The sequence below is a fragment of the Athene cunicularia genome (assembly GCF_003259725.1).
Source record: "Athene cunicularia isolate RWA chromosome 10 unlocalized genomic scaffold, athCun1 chr10_part1, whole genome shotgun sequence".
In the NCBI taxonomy this organism is placed as follows: Eukaryota; Metazoa; Chordata; class Aves; order Strigiformes; family Strigidae; genus Athene; species Athene cunicularia.
In genome coordinates, this window is record NW_020799112.1 from 8,709,628 (window position 1) to 8,730,505 (window position 20,878).

Here is a 20,878-nt window from a genome sequence, read left to right on the forward strand (position 1 = left end):
AGGAGGCTGGTGTATCAGGGTCCCCTGAGCCGGGGTGTTTTGGGGCACAGGGATGCAGAGGAGGCAATAAGGCTCCAGTCCTCATTTCTCCCCTTTTAAATGAAGGATTTGGTTGATGGGGACCTGCCCGCTCCGTGGCACACACAGGGGAGCACTTCTCCCCAGCTTAAATTTACCAGCTCACGCACAAAATTCAGCAAAAAATAAAACCACGAGATACAGCTTGGCCAGTCCTGGCCTTCCAGGTAACTTTCCCACTTTCCAGCTAATTAGAGTATTCAACACAAACACCAGAGGGGTTAATGTCCAAACCAGTTCAAGAAAAAAAAAAAAAAAAAAAAAAAAAAGATTATTTCACTGTGCTTTACAACCTTTAGAAACTGTTAATGGAGGATAGATGTTACAATAATGGCTCTGTTCAGTTTGTCTCACAGCTTAAAGTGGAAGCTGTAAAGTATTGGTTTGTACTGTGGCAAAAAAGGTCTGCACACATTCCGGTGGCTGTATCTTCCCAGCTTGTGTTTTAGAATTTAGGTTAACTCACGCTTAACCTAACAAAAAAGTCCTAACGACCAATTAAACTCTCGCTTCCAAAGCAAGTCTCCCTTCTCCAGCTCAACCTTAAGACACAGTAATTCAATCCTGAAAAAGAAGAGAGTATCATCCTTTCAAGATAAAAAAGGGAAAAAAATGTTCGACTTAAACTGGATATCCTGAAACATAAAAAGTGGAAGTGAACAAGCAGTTCCCAAAGTGTCAATATTTTTTCTGCTGGTCTGTCTCTGGACATCAAGCCTAGGACTTGCCCTGCTAGCTCGTGGATGTCACATACCTATTTCTCATTTTTGTGGGAGCACAAGAGAGTCTGATTTTGCTGCCTCCTGCCACCTTCTCCTAATTAGAAGAGGGATCACTCTGCTTCTGCAAGGATGAAGCGGGTTTGGGTTTTGCTTTCCCAAGCGACAGCCCTCAGGGGGTTCAGGAGGTGGTTGCAACGAGGGGATGGATTCTTCCTGCAATGTGCAGAGAGCGAGTCCACCCGGCAGCACTCCGACAGCTCTCCCGGGGGGTGCCCAGGGCAGGAGGCCACGCACCTCCCACGCACCGGACCTGGAGCCTCAGAGGGAGCTTGGAGGCACAGCTGCACTGAGCTGATTCTCACAGGCTAGAAAAAAAAAAAAAAAAAAAAAGGCTCCAAACGCCTTAGATTCACAATAGATTCAGGAGATGAGGCTTGCGTCATTTCCATTCGGATAGAATAGGCTTTTGATAAAGTTTATGTGCAGAAGGTGGCTCTTTGCCTACATGCAAAATCCTTGGTTTGCTATGAAAGATTGAGCAGCGTCTCAATTAAGTTTGCACAGTCCCTCCCATCACACCCTCCCTCGCTGGGCACTAACCATAACGAGTCCTGTCCCAGTTAAGTCAGAACAATAAAAAGAGTTCTTAAACCCCACAAATCGTGAATCTACACAAATATCCCTGATTATACAAAACCCTTCTTCCTTACGGAACTCTGTTCTCCATTAGCCTTTGTAACGAAGATTCCTCCCTGCTTCCACCTCGGTAATTAGGGGACTGAAGATGCCTTGACTGCAGTTTCTCATAGTCAGGAAAGAAAATATTTACAAAGAGACAATGCCGAGCTCCAAATGCAGATTTACAGTCAACATTAATCCAGAGGGAGTCTCTAATGATCTCCTTTGGCTCCACTTCTCAAGACAGATTTTAGCTGTTCTTCCTGTTGCAACACACCAAATAATAATATTCTAACAGGATACTTGCTATTCTTTAAGAAGCGGCACTCAAATTTCTTCAACCTCTGAGCAGTCCACAAAGTAGAAAGCTGCAACCCAAACTTATTGCTCTTGACAACATAATCTTTCTGCTTGGGATCAGTCTCATGCAGAAAAACCCCAGAGTCAACCGTAGTGTCTAGCAATATCGTTAAACAAAAGACACGGACAACAGATACTTCCTGTGTTTCAAGGGAAATAACTGACAGTGGAATAACTTCGATCCTAACAAGTACAGACTGATTTTGGTCTGCGGCTACACGATGGTTTCTAGTTCCTCTACAGGCTCTTAGTTTGATTGGATTAACTTCAGCTGCAGGCCCTCCAGCAGTACTCCCAGTTGGATTTTCACATTAAAAAAAATGTGAGATGGGGCTTTTGGAGCTGCTGTTGGGCTGGGATTCTGGGGCTTAATACCTTCAGTGCTATCAGGACAGACTAAACATCATGCAGCCATCGAGTAAAGACTCTTGTGCTCAAGGATGCTGTGATACCCCTACAGCAACGATGTCATCTTTAAACTATTTCAGTATACAAGCAGCTGCTGTCAATAAATTCTCCTAACTCTCCTCCCTAAACGCTTCTGAACGTCCCAGATTAGCTGAGCTCAAGACCTGGCTGCATGTGATGCTTCTGGATCACATTTGCACCCATGCAAACCCTTGTGCCTATCACACTATTATCACTTGGCACATGCAGCTCATCCCAAGATTGGTAACCTGGTACTGGATTCTCTTCTGTTTTTTGAAATATATTATAAAAAGATGTGTAGTTGGGGAGGAAACTACTGTCTCCTTCAGCCCAAAATACCATTTCACTGGGAGAAGGATCACGCTCAGCAATGCTCTGCCCTTTTTCCCAGGCCAAGCAGGCAGTTTGTTTTAAGAAGAGCTGAATTACAGAACAAATCCTCAAGGAAATCAGCACACATATTTTAATCTTTGACTCTTCAGCTCCATTTATTGTAGACTATTTATTGGCTTGCAGCTTTCCATGCAAGTTAATCAAAATGCTGTGGGATTCTGGTGGAGACATGGTTATGGGAACAGATCAATTTTACCACCACGGACTGCAGATGTGCCCAACTTCAGCTAAACACCTTCGCTTCCTGACTTCTCTGCGACACCTCCCAAACCCAACTATTTTTTTTTCTTTTCTCTTCTTGCATCTTATTTTACACAAATTAACCTACCAGACTTAAGGAAGAACACAATTTCACTTCTGGATTGCAGATTTTTACCAGGTGCCTGTAGGAAAGTCCCTGCCTGAGCCTGCAAGCAGTTTCCCCCATGCCAGCAGGGAACCAGGGTGTCGGCCATACCAAAAGAGCTGGGCAGGCACCAGCCCAGAGCTGCTGCAAATCAGGTCTTCCTAACTCCCTGTCAGTAAGGCAGGAGAGTTAAATTAGACCTAAACACTTACACCAAATATCTGGTGTAGCCCTATTTAAATCAGCAAAGATTCATTCAACATCCTCAGGAAACGGACATTTTCACAGAAGCTGCACAGTGTAAATCTTCAGGATCCCAAGATTTACCTAATAATTCTTGCAGAATTCCATTTATGAAAAAACAGCTATTAACATGAAACAAGCAGGGTAAAGGCAGTTCTCTTATTCAGTTCTCTTCCTGCAAAAAGAAGCCACAACTCCCTTCATCTCCCCCCAGCACTTCAGGGGAAAGGGAATAATTTGCAATAGATGTGTGGTCTTTGATCACTGGTCTGAGACTGAATCTAATGGACTGTAAACTACCAACCTCTCCCATGTCAATAAATGATGTACAGATATGTATTCATACAAACACGTATAATGCACTGGGACAGCAAGTCAGAACTGGCAGGAAAATATTCTCCTCTTTTCCCAAACAGGTTAAATTGTCACCAGTTCATGCATCCGCTCCTGTTGCTAAAAGAAACTCGATTTTGTGTTTACCTGTTTTTTCCAATGCAAGTTCTGCTCTGCAGGAGTAGGAGTCGATTCTCCTATTTTAAATAAACTGCTGTGAAACATCAACAAGCCCAGTGCCTCCTCTCCTCCGCAAAGGTGGGCAGCATCGCTACCACGAGCTTAATAGCAAGGAGGATTTCAAAGAAGGAACAAACAGGAATGATGACAGCAAGTTAGCTATTTTGAGGAGAAGCAAAGCAAACTTCAAAAAGCTTTAAGAACAGCCTAAAATTTAAGTAAGGCCAGTATTATTCAGAATTCCCTCAGTACAAAGTATCTCCAAAACGATCAGCATGTGCAAAAATGCTATTTGCAAGCAAAAAACCCCATGCCAACCCCAAACCTTTACACAACCATTCTGAAGATAAACCCAATTCCAAGGAGGCTCCTACGCTTCACTCCAGATCAGCACCCTTGACCTTCCAAATGTGACTTGTAGCCAGTGAGGTGTCTATGACTAAACTGATGCTTTTTTTTTTTTTTTTTTTTTTTTAAACAAACCCACACGTTTTCTAATGGCAAAAAGTGGTTGTCTTAAGACACTGGGGCAGAAACTTAAAACCCACACAGAAGATAATCTCCACAGCAAAGGCAAGTTACAAATATTTAAACTGAACAGAAACCACTGACACAGGAAGGCTGCCAAGAAGTCCAGTTACATGATGAGCACCGACCTTCCTCCTCTCCACAGTCTGCTCTAAACCATGAAACATGCAACTCATTGACAGAGGAATAGGGAAGAAGAGTCGTCAAATATTCCCTCCTGATCTGAACTACTTTTATTCAGTTTTCCTAGAAGATCTTTTATTATCAAAGCAAGAAAAAGCACATTTTGCAGCAGCAGTTCCTAAAGCACTCATCTAAACACAAACTGCACTACTTCTACCTATTTTTACATTATTATAAATATCTGGTTTTGCTGCACAGATTTTAGAAAAAGAGAGTAGTTCCAGTTTTAAACCGGCAGTAGAATATTTTGGTATCCTGTTTCAACCCTCTGATGATAGTGTTTTATGTTAACTCCTGCTGGTTCACAGCAAACAACTAGCACTATTCGCTACATTCCAGAACAGCAAAAGTTATAGATGTTCAGGTCATCAGAAGATACTCTAGAGACCAGAAGTCAAACTATTCTGCAAATAGTCAGAGAGGTTAAATGTTAAGTGTTTCAAGATTTGAATAGCTTTGCCTCTTTGGAGGAAGAGCTTTTACCAAAATGAAAATACCTTTACCAAAAAGATAAGAAAATATAAACTGTTTAACCTCAGCTAAATCTATTCAGAGTGAAGCCTCCAGCTCTCAACAAGCTTAAGGAAATCTCCACTTGATGAAAACTCACTCAGCAGGTTCCCTTTTAGAGACTTTATGAGCATCCTCGTAGTTCAGACACTCGGCTCAGTTCCCCAGATAGGAAATTCAGACAAGGGTATTTGGAAGCAGCACGAGCTGACCTCAAAACCTTACTCTCCACCGAATGCAGAGAGGAAAACTTTAGTACTTGAGAAGAGTGCCCACAGTGAAAGTTAGCGTGCACAGCACCAGCTTATTCCGGTTCCCAGGTCTTCAACTTGCAAGATGATGAACACAGGAAATACAGAGAAAGAAGGAGAACAAGCACAAAGGGAGGAGAGCTTTATCAATCTGTCTATATACAAACATAACGATTGCTTTATAGACAAGTTATGTCTATCCTACAATGAGGTCATTAATCTAATGAAAATATATCAAGAAAAATGTGTTGAGACTGACAACGATACTGTACCTCATCATTAATCCTGACCATATAACACTGCTACAGGCAAAAGAACTATTAAGATGAAGACACTTAAATCACTCTACAGATGGAACTCATCACACCCCTGTAAAAATGGTTTATTAGCAATACACTTCAAAGCATTATCTGAAATTTTATCACAAGTTACTTAGTACGTATTTAATATCTGTTGTGGTTTTATTGTTGCATCTTAGTTACTTTTAGAAGTTTGTACTATTAATGATAGGTCTGCCACTGACAAATGGAGCATTGCAAGCATAATTTACTCACAAGTGGGTTCTTTGTGGGGAGTTTTTTCTTTTGAGCAACTGGCAGTGGCATTGCCAAAAAATTCTGCAAACATGCAAAGATCCAGTTAGCAATTAAGCATTAACAATAGTTTCGCTGATTATACTGTTTATGCAGAACACATTCAGCAATATGCATTGCAGCAAGAGGCCGCATATACAGACGGGATAAAGTGATTCATAGCGTTTCTGTGCTAGCAGCTTTGCTGAAAATTTAAATAAAAAGAATTTTCAAAGTAAACATTTTAAGCAGAAACGTAAGCATTTAGTATTCTATGCACATACAAGCATTTCTATTTTACGCATTATAAGCATTTCTATTCTGTGCATTATAAGCATTGACTAATAATGCAAATAGAGTGTTTTTGACTTCTCTCCTAGCCTCACCAATAATTTTCAGAAAAGATGGTGCCTGGAAGATACCAAGTAAAGGCATGAAAAGCTAAAACTACGAGTTATTCTGCCCTTTGCATTGCTGACACCACTGGCTGCCAGGCATGACATAAAGCAGGTGGGTTCCTGGAGGTGCAGAGAAGCCATCACAGCAGCCTGCCCGCCCCTGCGTCCGGCCAGAGGCAGCCAGGGCTGCAGGCTGCCGTGCCGTCGCTCTGCCACGGAAAACACGTGGATTGGTATAAAATTTGTTAACTGTGACCATCAAGGCACGTAAGCAGACTAACTCTGTTAACGTGAGCTACTGCAGAGCAACGGGTTTGATCCAAAAGCATTTCCATTTTAGCTGGAGCAAGCACAGCATTACAGGAAGGGTGCTTGTAAGGGTTAATGGTGTTAGATGGATGCGAAGACAAAGTATTTACTTGTGAGCAAGATGTACAAAATGCCATTAGCAAAGCTGCCAGAGAGAATGCTAATGCCACCTTCCTCTCAAAGAAATTGTCACTAGCTGTATCTTCCTATTCAAGTGGTTGCTAGTTCTCGAGAGTCACCTCCAGAAGACAGGGGAAACGCAATTACAGAAAATAGCGATATCTTTGTCAAAAACCAGCAAGCAATTAAATCTCCCCTACACATGGAAACATGTATTAAAGCTAATTATTGTACATCGGTCAATGTAATTGCAACTCAAATGCAGCATGGTCCACATAATTAGTTGGCACTAATGGAAACCTCACAATGCAACAAATGTACTAAAACACTCTGCATCGAGAGTATTTCCTTGCAGTACCAGGAAGTCAGGCTACTTCTGTTGTCAAATTTAAGGAGCACTTTGCCAGAGAGAAGATGGGTAGATATCCCCTCCCACCTCCCCCAACAGCAACATCTGAAGTTACTGAGGTCCTCACACCTAAAGGAAGCTGCCCGGGACCTGCTGCTAGAGGCTGCAGCACAAGCTACTCTCAATATCTTGATTTGGGCACATCGGGTTACGAACAAGGCTATCAAAGCTGATACAAACCAAAATATTTTGTTTTCCCTTTTGCTATTCTTGTTAGCTTAGCTTCCTTTTGTTCAGTTAGGTATAACCCTCACTGTTGAGAAACTGCTTATGCAACCCGAGATACTCTCAGAGAGGGCACGACAACACTTTTCAGCCTTCAGCTGGCTAGTGGGTCAGTTCCACTTCGATTTATACCGCTTGGTGATGCTCAGAGACACTCTGCCAAAGCGGGAACAGCAGGAAGATGAAGGAAGATTTGCGGCTGCAGTGAGTCCCGTCAGGACACCCAGGGCATTTATTAACTCCTCGGGCAATGAGAAGACAGTGGTAGAATTTAACAACCATCTCTGCTGAGCCTGGTACCTTCTACAGCATGAGAAGAACCACATGCTTATAAAAGAGCACAGTACAAAGCCCAAAATCTTGGGCAGAAAACAAACTATTTTGTTGCAAGTTTCACAGAATCAGAAATAGTTAATTATTAAAGTGATTTTACCCCTCCTGCCAGGTGTATTTCTCCAAGGAAAAAAAAAACTAGTTTCACCTTCTGTGAAGGACACTGTGAAAGACCAGTTTGATTGCAATGGCAGATCTTTCTCCAATGACAGAGGAGTCGTACTAGGCTGGGCGCAGCACGTAACAGTGCTCAGCTGGGCAAATAAAGGCCAGCACATACCTGGTGTCATCTCAGTGACCATCAGATGTATGCTACCCTACAAGCCAAGTCTGCAAGCAAACAGCACGAGAGAAATTTTATAGAAATGCTGAATTTACCAGAAAAATTCTTTGTTAGGCAAGTTTTCCTCAGAACAAATGGCCAACACTCTCCTTTGTAAAGGCTGATTATTTGCAGGCTCCAAGAGCTGTAATTCAGTTTAACATTTTGTCTGGTTTTGGTTTAGTTGCAGATACCTGCCGAGTTTCTCAGTGGTTTTGAGCTTGTAATCCAACATCACTGCTTATCCACCAGTAATATGCTCTAGCCTAACAAATGAGTGGTTTAACACACATTTAGGGTCTTATTTCAAGTAGGTACAAATTAACCAAACCACCTTTTTGCCATCTGCTTGGAGAAACAAATTCCCACATTAAGGTAATAAAATATGGTGATGTGACATTTCCAGGGTAGTTAGAGAAAGGCGTGTTTGGGCACAGCCCCCGAAACACAGCCTGTCTCACCTCCACAGGGAAACAACACAAAGTACACTGAGCTTGTGGAAATTTCCAAACAGAAGCTGGTCCTTTGGAGAAAAAAAAAAAAAAAAAAAAAAATGCTGGGGAAGTGGCTCTGGATGTGCCAATCTAGACGCTATCACGATCATAAAACACGGAGGAGGAAGGGAAAGCTTATGCATCTGTTTCCAGCAAGGGAACTAGGTCACTCGAGAAGCAATTAGCAGGCTGTGATGATCTCCTTCCACCCAGCCATGGTGCATCAGATCCCAGAAGCACCAGGATGGTCACAGGACTGAAAACGCACCCCACCCCCCCACTTGTATGAGAGGAGCTCAGAACAACCGTCTGAAATGAGTTTTTCAGATGCTGCTAGTTAAAAGTTAGCTGAAGGCTGCATTAACACAAAGCAGAAACATAAACCAAAAAAGCTGAAAGCTCCTCCGCAGTCTGAAGGCCACCCGTGTTTTACTGGGGTCTGACAGAGCTGATCTTCAACTTCAGCAGGTGTGCCACAGATGTACAGACCTGGTTATTTAAGTATATGATAGATCAAGCAACCTATAAAGACTTCATCCTAATTATTACAGCTGAACAGTTACCACTGAAGCACAAGTAGAATAAGAAACCATCCCAGAATGATTACAGAAAAAGCTAATTTAACAGCCAGCTCTGGAAACATTAACTGAGGTTATCAGCAAAGATGAGAAGACTTCAGAGAAGGGCATCAGCCTCCAAAAATAATCTAGAAGGCCCCTGCTGCTCTGGAAATGGAATATTCACCTGGAGATGTTACATGAAAGACAGACTGATGGAAAACTCAAAGACATGACCTGGTATCCATGGGCATATTTACCACGAGGGTGCAGGCAGCAGGTTGCTCCTGCCTGTAGTAACCTGACACCTCTAGTAGCAAGTGAGACACAGGCAAAATACTGTTTTCCCCAATGTTCTAAAAGTTTCTTTAAGAAGCTGTACCTGCACAGCCCCCACACCCTACACTGCCAGGAACAGACTATTCTCCTAAAATTTCTGAGCAACAGCTGTTCAATATTCAAGCATACAAATAAAATTAATACTAACCTATTTTCTTTGGATGCTACAGGCATAATCTAGAAATTCAATGCATTCATTCTTTATTCTCTTCCAAACCCACTGACAGCCTATAAATTATTACTTCATATTGCAGGCCATCCAGAGGCTCCAGCCAGGGTCAAAGCAACACACTAGAAGAGAGACACTGGCTCCAGAAAGCTTCTCAGTCCTGGTCTATCCAAACACCCTTTTAGCAGATGCTAAACCGCTCCCTGTTTGTATAAAATAAACTGTTCAGTCTATGTCAACAGCTTCTCTGCTGCTGTTCCCCCTGGCAGATTAATTATTAGTCCACCCAGATCTTCGCCTTCACCATATTAAATGATGCAATGCCATTTAAAACATATTAAATACAGCAATATACCAAACTTGAAAATCTGAATAATTCATGAAGGTAAAAAAAAAAGATCTACACAAACCTAGGAAATTCTGCAAACATCATTCTTTCATCTACCACCTTCCCCTGTATTTTTTTAAACCAATACTGAACTTGGGGGCAATTAATATCCAATACAGTTCTAACAGCAGCAAAATAATTTTTAGCATCTCCTTCAAACCACTGTTTCATACCATCCATCACTTACAGGAAAACACGATCAAGACAGGAGTCTATGAATAACTCTGCTTCTTCTCCAGGATTCAATCTAGACTGCTTCTAAATATGTACAATGCCTAGACTACATTAACACATTAAAGCTTTGTAGATTGCCATCAGTGTTTCTGTGGCTTAATTTCATCTGTCCCTCACAATTCAGATCTTCAACTACTTTCATCCTAAAGAAAAAAAAAAATCACTTCACTTTAAATATAAAAACTCATGATGCTCACATAAGCAGATTGCTAAGCATGTTTAAGAGGATATATATTTAAAACCTGGCAGCAAAACTTTATTCCCCTACTAAACAGGAGTATTCTCTTGGATTCTATTGCCTCAATGTTAATAAAAAGCATATTCTACGATCAGTTGAGCTTGAAAAAGTCTGGGAAGGATGATGAGTTTGACAAGTCAAACAATTCAGGAGTAGACTTGGAGAATACAGCAAGCGATAGAAGGGTGAACATTTTAAGCAACTGATAAAAAACCCACCACAAGGGATTCAGTGTGTTTGTTTTTTACTCCAGCTGCACAAAGGATAGAAAGGCACAGTGCAGTAACACAAAATGGATGCTTTTTTGCAAACACCACCTCAATTTCCAAACGAGTTTGTCCAGTTAAAAATTCTTTTCCTACTTCTGACTGGGGGTTTTAATTGCTAACACAGATGCTCTTTTCTGCTCATTCAAAAGTAATGAGAGAATTTCAAACATTCTGTGCCTGAGACGGTCCTGCTGCACAAAGTAATTGGAAATGACAGATCACATACACCAGTGCAGGCTTGACGTTTGTACATCGAGTTCTGAAATAAACCTCGGCAGATTCACAGAAGTACTCACCCCAAGCTGAACAAATTCAGCAGCAAAGGCCTGAAAAATAAAACTTACCAATTTCAGATTAAGCACACAAGAGCAGCATGTATTAATTATTGGGCAGAAGTTTAAAGTTTCCTTTAATCATTTTGAAATGCTTTGAAATCACTTGTCTGGTATAGCAGCTCCGAAAGAGCTTTTATCTTTCAGCTGTAACACAGGAGGCACACTGGAAACCCCAGACGAGATTGTCTACCTTCCAGTTTTGGCATCTCGTTTTGAATTCAGTTTCTTAAGGTTGTGCACAGCGAAATAAACATTTTCTTCACCAGTCTGTGGTGTAAGTACAAAAAAATAATCACTAAATTTAACATAAGGAGAAACTTCACTTAAAAATTAGTCATGGAAAGCCAAGCATTAGTTTAGTACGTGTATTTTATATAGTAGCTCAAAGCCTCTCTCCAAGTACAACAGGTTAAAAATCCTGCCTCTTCTGTGCTGCCCAGCTCATGCTTACAGCATGGATAATTATATACAACATACAAAAGAAGGTAATTAACATACTTCTCACATAAAAACAAACAGCTAGGCTAATAGCATGCAGACCTGTTCTCACGCATCACCTTACCGGGAATAATTCACCATTGATACTTACAAGCACTCACACTGGAGTAATTTATGGATACCATGGTAACATAACTACAGCTCACCAAGTCTCACCTTTCATGAAATTCATGCAAGTACTACCTCTCTAAAGTGAGATTTTTCCCCATCTCCACCCTATTTCCCCTCTTTCCCACCCAGCATCCTTCAGAAGTGACCGGAGCTCACTTACCGTACAAACGAGGAAAAATAAAAACCTCTGAAAATGAGGTTTTAGGCACGACCAGCCCTTCAGCTGTACAACAAAACCAACCAGCTCATCTCTGCCTGAGCAGCACAAACAAGCTGGAGGAGTCCCCGCGCTAGGCAGCCTGCTTCCCTTCCTCTGGGCAGGCTGCACCCGCTTACTGCCAGGACACCTCCTGTAAACACAGAGCCATATGCCTTCTGCAGCTGCGAGTTATTAAATTGGATGGATGTTAACCATTTAGGCATCGACAGCAGGCTAAACATTTTAAACACATTACAGAAACTCCAGCCCGAGAGTTAACCAAATACAGACATTTAATAGGCAGGGAACAGGGAGAATATGCTCCTTTCTTACCTTAAGCAAAGGGAGGTCTCTGAATTCTAATGCATCTCAGATTTTTCAACTTCAAAAATGTATCAGGTGGTGATTTAAAGTGATTTCCCTCTCTGATTTCCTACAGGGGAGACGTGAAGAGAGAGAAAAAAAAAAAAGGAAAAATTGAAGCACTTAAGGATCTGCAACAGCCATCGGAGTTGAATTTTTTCCCCTCTATCTGTAAAAATCCTCTTATTCAGTCCTGTCTGCTCTTAAGACAGCACTGCTGACGAATTTCAAGGCTCAGCTCTTGACATGCAGAATCACTGAAGGATCAAGAGCATAAATGTCACTTCCTCTAGGCAGCACATCAACTGCAAAGGAGCCTAATCTGCTCTCCCCACCACAATCCTACCCAATTGAAGAGTAAATCCTGACATCTGCCTCATGCAGAGCTTTCATTAAACGTTTCTGAAGAATTCCAATTTAAAGCCCCTATCTAAAGGATCCCAGTTTTAGCTAAACCATTATGTAGTTTGACTTGAGAAACTGCGCAAGTGGAGGAATATAAACTGAAAAGCTAATAAAACAGAAGTCAAAGACTAACCTTGAAACAAATTACAGCTGGCTACATCTGAATGGTAGCAGAGGCTTGGAATTATTAAATGAGCTTCAGAAGAGATTTAACTAACCAAATTCCACTGCAATGCTTTATTTATGGTATGTGTGCTGGGCCCAAAATATTTACTAAGGTTTTTCCATCTCCTTTATTGCTTTTGCATATTTCCTAATCAAATCCAACAGGTACAAACCCTATGGAAGCCAGAAAATAGCTTTGTTTGACAGTATGAAATAACAGTGACCTAACGTTCCTTAAAATAGAAATCAGGTGCCACGAACACAACATCCTAAATACATGCTACACAGGGATTAAACAGAAATCAGGACACCAGCATCAACTTGAAACACCATATAATTAACTCCTAAAATGGCATTTTAATGGTCTCTGCCCTTCCTCAACTTGGCAATAGCGTGTATAATTACTCTCTTATTAGCTCTCTGCATCCTTCCCTTGCATTCCCAATTTAAAATTAAACAAAAACTCTTCTGTTGGAGTTTGCCTTGAAGAAGTCTTGTTTTAAAAGGATTACCCGTCGCTGAAAGAAAACTGGATTCCATAAAAGGAGGCTTATTCATGCACTTGAAGTCTATTTCTTTAGGTATCCAATACACACCTGGATCATTTAAAAATCTATTTGAATTTTTCTTACTGAATTAGCTCAATAAAGTAAATTTTATCACCCATTAAAATTTATGCCAACACAACTTGAGCCTGCACGGTATTTCTTCCTATAATCCTCTTGCTAGAGGCTCAATTTAATAAACAAAGGCAGCTCTAATAATTCAAATCTTACTTTCAAAGATGTGATGTGCCTGTCAGAAGCTTTCTGCAACATAGTCAGTACATTTCTTCAGTCTCTCTCCAAGGCTTTGCATACGTTTAAGCCTGCGTCTTGCCTTTTGAATGCTGATAACTACTGTGTTCCTTTTCTCTCCTTTAAAGGATTAAACGCAACCACAGAGACATTTTTATTAGTGCATCATGCACCATTAAATTGTCAGCTTGTCTTCCACGATTCTCTTTTAAAAAAAATAAATACGTGGCCTTGAAAACATCTTCACAACAAAATACTCATTTTCTTGGCACTTATTTATAAACTGAAGCAAACAAAGCCAGAATCCAACCACCAAAGCACCACATGTATTTTCCTTACAACCAGGTTGCAGAAGACGAGAACCACTCAACACACAACATGTATTTTTAAAGACTGCGCAGTATGTTCACATAACATCGACCAGAAAGCCCTTCGCTTGGCTCCCCAGGAGATTTATTTTTATTATTTAAGAGTTTACCCTACTGCCTTCAAGATGCAAGGCAAGAACTCCCCCATTTAGCGCTCTGGTCATATGGGAACACTCCCAGAGAAGAAATACAAGTTTTTAACAGAAGAAAACTGATATTTTCATCCATGACAGTCCTCCATACACGAAGGATGGTACCAACACATGTGCTAAGTGTCCCATGCTGAGAAGATGACAGTTTAGGATTCCCTGCAGTTACTTCCTACGGACACTCAGGATTTTTAATACCTCCATTATTTTTTGTCAATATTTCTACCTGGGAGTGAACTGCCTCTTTTTCCATAGACTGCAGCTTCCTTCTCTCAAACTCTAACTACCACTGACGGTGCCTAAAATTTCCTTCAACAGGGCTGTGCCTTGGCACGATTTTCAACCAGCCTTGCAGCCCTAACATGAGAAAAAACAGCCAGCGCTACAGAAATTCAGTTCCTGCCCAAATCGAACCCATCTAGAGGCTTCTGCCCATATACATCTTTTGCGTCTCACTACCGAGTTTTCAAAGTAACCAGCATGTTTGACTTCAGAAGGCACAAGACCTATTGACACTTTAGATTTGCACATTCCTTTTGTTTTTCAGTGTGGGCAGCAGAAAAATCCCCACCTCTCTTTATCAAGAATTCTTCTCTAAAATACTGGTAAAATTCCAGAAACTGTTGCGGTCCTGTTCAACACTGATGCAGAGATCAGTGCTGGGTAAAGATCCCTTTGCTCCCCAGTGTCCCCAGCTGGGCAGGACTGGGCAGGTTCGTTACAACAGGTCAGCAGAGAATAAACAAGGAGCATCTCTGCAACAGCTTGGACACAGTCAGGAGAGTCAATCTGGCCAAGTTATGTTCCTGCCTGCTCCTGGCTTGCAGAAAGAACAGCTGCAGAGCCTGGAAATAAACCCAGGAGATTGCCTGAAGGCTGAGCACGAAGCAGCCAAGCAGGTGCATTGCCCCCGTTTCTGTCGCAAGGCAAGAGGCAGCTCATGCCAACAGCTTGCACCGGGGGCTAGACGAGGGCATTGCTCCAACAGCGAAGAAATCCCTGCGGGTACCTTCAGGAGAGGGATGGAGATCCTGACGCAGTCAGACACTCAGCCAGCTCCACAAGGACTGCGGTAGGTGGAGAGTGAGAGGACAGAAACGGAGCAGGAGAAGGCACAAGTGACACTTAATGCTGCCTCGAGAGATGGAGAGCGGCTCTTTTCTGTTCAGAGGAGCCCAAAGCCACGTTGGAAGCAGCAGCTCAACGTGCTGGCTTCTTCAGGAGGCACCTCGGCAGAAAATCAGTTGACTTGCAGGTTGAATTCACATATACACAGATGCACATTTTCCAAGAGCTTTTACGAATACATGCAAAAAATTAAAGATTTCTAACCATTAGAAGATACAAGTTTTTGCTTTCTGGTCCAAGCCATCTGCTTCATTTTAAGCCTTGCTCCACTCAGCTTCACTTCTCCAAACTCAGCTTCGATGCTGAAACAAAGCTTTGTATTCCTTTTGTTATACATCTGAAATTATAGTGATTGCAGCACAGTTTGGTAAGTCATTAATACACGTACTGAGCGATTAGAAGCCTTTGCCTGCAACCTGCAATTTCAGCACAACCACAGCAGTGTTATCAGATAATGTATTAATAACCTGCTGTGTCTAAATACGGCGTTCCAGCAATAGGCATGTGCTGGTTTCAAAACGACAAAACAAATAGCCAAGCACACAGATTTTACACAATCAATTCCAAACTCCCGACTGAAGATGAAATCGTGTTTCTAGATATGAGCTAACACTATAAAACATTGCAGGAATGCAGTACCCTAAACCACAATTAAAACAGCAAGGACTTGCTATGCTTTTATTTACTTTTTTTTCTTAATTAAAAAAAAAAAGGCCTACTTGTAACTGCCCACAGCTTGCCTTAGGGGGTACAGCCTTTCCAGTAGCAGGGTAAGGCTAAACAGCGTTAACTCCAGCTTTTGTACAAAGTTTTAAGATGTTCCCTGGAGGCAACCTCAGATAAAAAAAAAACCAAGACTCTTCCATCTTTAATAGTGAAAGTTTCGACTAGGCAAAGCTAAAAGGGGGAACAGGCTAACGAAAACTAGAGAGCAGACAGGTACTCAGCTTCACCAGGAGGACTTGTAACAGGAGGATTTCATCCTCAGGCTGTCAGGATACACCCCAAAGAGATGGTCCAATCACTGCTCTCATGAATCCACAAAAATAAGATTTCCTCCTCATGCCTATATAGGAGGATTTTATCTCCTTCTATTAAACAGAACACTAAGATCGCATATTTTACTTTGATGATCTATAAAACAGAATTTGTTGTTTCTAAAGCCCAAGATTATCAGGAGAGAAAAAAAAAGAATCTCTGCTTCCAGCTGTTGCACATTTCTGACAGAGCCACGTCTACAGGCACAAGCAGGACCCACAATTCCATCTCTGCGCTGCGTTTTAGCATTTTCCCATCCGAGTCAAGAATCTGCAAGGTTCAAGTTACATCTGACCTGGCCATAAGCCCCCAAGATCTGAAATTTCTGTTCTCATACAGTATCAACGTGGCTCCTCTAAACGCCTCGTGTCCATCCTTTGAGACAGAGATGGATGGTTTTTCTGTAACCTGGGGTTTCTGTCACCTCCCAGCTGCACAGAACGGTGGTATGGACAGTCAGAGCAGCAACCAGGAAGCTGCAACCTGAGCTCTTAGCTAAGATGCCAAAGGCCAGCAAAGACTCCGAGCTCTAAAGTTATGTAACAGCCTGCTAGGAGAGGGCCAGAGAAGAGACACAGGCACAGCAGTCTGCTTTCAGCGTACTGAACACACCAAGTTTCACACAGACATTTGTCATTTATTAAGAGTGCTTTTCAATTTAAATAAGGTGGTTAAAGTGATAGCACCCAATTAACTGCTCAGTAGGAGGACGGCATTAATATTCATGAAACATTCAAAGCAGACGTGGGATTTGTAATTGTCTGAACCCACACACAACATAGCTGCACTAACACTGTACCATTCCCCCCCCCCAAAATATTAAAAAAAAAATAATATTCATTTCAGAAGTTAATTTGGGTTCCATTCTGATTTTTGCCCATTTAAACACCAGTGTTCAGCTTTACTCAACTCTGTTCCTGGTGAGAAGGGAATTTTTGGTCTCATGGAAAGAGGAACCAGCCTGACTCACACCTACGGTGTTAAACCCGACTAACCCAGGCACTGGCTCTTACAGCCAGTCTCTCAATTTGAGCCAGCGAGGCAGTAAAACCATCCCTCCCAAGTGCTGCCATTCCAGTGTTCAGTCCCAACACAGCTGTTTTTTTCCAACTGCAACGCACTGCAAAATGGTTATTTATAGTAAAAAAAAAAAAAGCGTCCAGTTAATATTGATCTTGCCCTACAAGGTGGGGGTTCTGTTGAACTACAGAAAACAGGATTATCAAAAATATATTCAGACTAAATTATTTTGGAGGCAGTTCTGAAAGGTCCTGCCCTGCCTCTCATCACTGAAGTGGAGCAGGAGCTCCTGCAGCTCCCAGTGCAGAGGAAACCTTTGCTGAACCGCAGCAGCTTTGCGAGCTTTGCTCTTGCAGCTCCGTCGGTTTTACTGGCATCTCGTTTTCCATCCCCATCGGCCTCGTGAGGCTCCCCTGGGCAGCCCCAGCCAGCAGGAAAAGGGGGTGCCAGGGGCTCTGTGCAGGCTGCTGCTCCCCATCTAGACAAACGTTAAGCTCGCAGTGCAGAACAGGGGAATAATAATTCTTCTAAAGCATGTGCACCCCTGGCAGGAGGGGAGCGAGTGCCAGCAGAGGGCACTCGGATGCCAGGAGAGGACAGGCTGGCTGCCGGGCTGCACCCGCGGTGGGGAGGGCTGGCAAAAAGTTGCTTTTCAAACTGCCAACCTGTGGCAAGTGAGATCCCCTTGGGACCCCATCGCTACGAAGGAGATGGAGATTCCCCTTTACAAGGGATCCCATGGAAAAGACGAGGGGTGATGGTACAAGTTACTCCTGGGGACATTCCCATTGGACACAAGAGGAAAATGTTCCACACTCAGAACAATCAGCCACTGGAATAATCTCCCCAGCAGCGGATTCCCAAAAACTGAACACTTTAAAATTCAGCTGGATGAGGGCTGGGCTGGTTTGTCTAGGCCAGGCTTTTGCCAGAAAGGTTGGACCAGCTGATCTTTGAGGCCCCTCCCAACCTGCTACTCTGTGATTCTATGAACCCCACCCTGCGTGGGGACGGCTCTTGTCAACATCTCCATGGCCCAGGAGAGATGAGTTTTGCCTTCAGTTCTAAAGCAGTTGCAAATGCAACGTGTTTGATCCAAGGTCTAATTTCAGACTCTCTTCCAGCCACAGCAACACACCTCTGCTGCCAACTCCTGTTTCGAAGGGTCTCTGCAATCCCACGCACTGGACACGGGTAGGTTTGCTTTGACAGCAAAGACCAGAAAATAAGAAACTCCACTCCAGTCCCAAAGGAGTCCTTTTCCTTTGTGAAACTGTTTAAGGAGAAATGTGCAGTACAGTCAGCCATGCCAGCTGTTAAAATAATGAGAAAGCAGTGTCACAAGTCAAGCCAAGTGTCTTGTTAGGTATTTTTTACGCTGCAAAATTTCGCAAAGAAAGCTTAAATCTTCATGGAGAATTGGACAACTTTAGAGCAGCAAAATTTGAAATTCACTGTCAAGTAGGCAGGGAACTTGTTAACAGTCCCATGAGTATTAAAACCACAAGTCATATCTCGGCAAGATAACCTCCATTTGCTCAAATGGAAACAGAATGTGAGGACTGAAACTGGTAGGACCAGTTCCAGTTGTAGTTACTTAGAGAAGAAAAAGGAAGTTTTACTGGTCAATGGTCCTTCTGGAGCAAGAAATATTTTACCACAGAGTATTACAGAAGGTCATTTAAAAATAGTTGTTACTGCAAGGATTAAGCCTATAGGCAGTTACAGCAGAGAGCCCCACACAAATGCAATGAGCTGTGACCAGTACAGAATATGTGAGATGAGAACTGCACCCTATATAACCCATGTCAGGGCAAATGCAACAGTATGAAAAAAGGGGCAGATTGATAGATGTATTTTTTTCATTTATGTAGGTTAAACTCATAGGTAAGACAGGTTTTTAGAATCACACAGGTGGGTTTAAGGCCAAATCAGAACATGTCACTGACAAAAGCCTGCAAAACCAAAATCCTGTGTGCTGCTCCACCATCACAAGAACATGCACCTTGCAACACTATACCCCCAGCAAACGCTGAGAGAGTAAACCTGAGCGTCCAGGGCTTTCCAGGCACTGAACAGAGCAACTTTTGACCTCCTGGTACTATGCCCTTTTTATAAACACACGTCAGGAGATGAGGCAATTTAGTAAGTGTCAGTGAAATGCAGCATCACCTTAAGTCTTCTGAACATGAAAAACAGCTATCAGTTCTGCAAATGACCTGTAAGCTTTCATTTTCCCAAGACACAATAAAAAAATAATAAATGTATTTAGGTAAGAGACTTGAGAATTATATCTTTAAAAAGGTGAGAACCTGATAAATCTCACTCCTGCAAGAAAGCCAATTTTTGCAAATAGCTAAAAAACGTGTCACAATTATGCATTACCATAGAGCCTGCAGTGTTGTGGCAGGTCATTTGCATATCTATTACTCTATAAATTTTACAGTCCACAAATACCAAGAATACTGTCACTGAACGCCGATGCCAAGACTTGCCTTTCTAAGAAAACTCAGAACTGTGCAAAATCCTTTGTCTGAAGCATAACATTCACTACTGGTATTTACTGTCATTCTCAGCTCTGTGACCCATTGGCTTAAAGTTTAAGAACAAATTCACCTTTTATATATGTAATACTTCTGTAAGATATAAGGCACCAAATATTTACTTCTAAATGTAGTTTAAAGATCAAATATGATTTTAAGGACTAGATGTGTACTGTAAACAACTTTCTCCACGTTATACCAATAGGGATGCATAACCTCCTGTCCACAGCAGTAATAAACTACACATTCAGTGACAAAAAAGCCCTCTATTGAAACATCTTGTGGAAATAAGACCCATGACTATTGAGGAAAGCATCTGGCAGACATTAAATCCAAAAGCACACCTTTCCTCCCATCTGTCCATTCTCACCTCTCAGCAAGGCGCTGATCCTACTCCTACCAACAAGCGGTCAAAGTTTTTGATACTGCACAGCAAAAGTGTGTTTCTGTGTATAGAAGGCGATTTCCCTACCCAAGGTAAGCAAATATACACCTTTCAGTAACTGCAGAGGGTTAAACATCAAGGCTTGACTGCACCTCCCCTCTTTTTTCTAAGTGCAACATTATTTTGTACATTAGGCAAAGGAGTCCAACTGTTGCATTAAGTTTTTCGTAATTCTTCACTTTTCGTGATAACATAACAGAAACAGTTCTTTTAAAAGTCTAATTCCCGGCAGGCTTAATATGAACATTCTCCGAGAGTGCTGTTCATGCTTAAAAACAGGCATTAAACAGCTAAAACATTTGATGTTTGGAAACAAAGTTACCCATCTGCCAAGGGTTTTGGAAGCATTACATACCATGAAGGATTTTCCTGTTCTAAAACCATTTCATGTTAAAGAAAAATCTCCAGACGTGCAAAGCTTAAAGCTTAAAAATAATCCTTTCCACTTACTTCTAGTTCTCCCTTGCAAAAGCATTTGTTTACTGTGGAGCACCAGTTTTCTACTGCAAATGTCCATCCATCGCACAAGACCGAATATTTAAACCTACCTTACCTCTACGAAATAATGGCGTTTATAAATTTATCATAACACTTAAAAATCTACACAATAGTGGCATTTATAAATTAATCATAACACTTTAAAATAACCGACCTACTTTGCTTGGCCACCTAGGATTCACCGTGCACAAGCATCCAAGCTAGAA

The 20,878-nt window shown here is 41.9% G+C and overlaps 1 protein-coding gene across 6 annotated transcripts in view; it reads right to left on the minus strand.

The window, feature by feature from the left end:
• Positions 1 to 20,878, minus strand: part of GLCE (glucuronic acid epimerase) — a 50,765-nt gene that overhangs the window by 25,248 nt on the left and 4,639 nt on the right. Inside the window, exons 2-4 of one of the 6 annotated variants that reach the window (XM_026856147.1) lie at positions 12,087 to 12,186; positions 11,715 to 11,904; positions 833 to 1,165 (exon numbers count right to left, since the gene is read on the minus strand). In XM_026856147.1, the coding sequence (XP_026711948.1) occupies positions 833 to 843 (11 nt within the window). In that variant the 5' untranslated portion in view covers positions 844 to 1,165; positions 11,715 to 11,904; positions 12,087 to 12,186. Of the gene's footprint in view, positions 1 to 832; positions 1,166 to 10,906; positions 10,937 to 11,714; positions 11,905 to 12,086; positions 12,328 to 20,878 lie in introns of those variants that run through there. The other 5 variants (XM_026856150.1, XM_026856146.1, XM_026856151.1 and 2 more) reach the window with 5 other exon arrangements.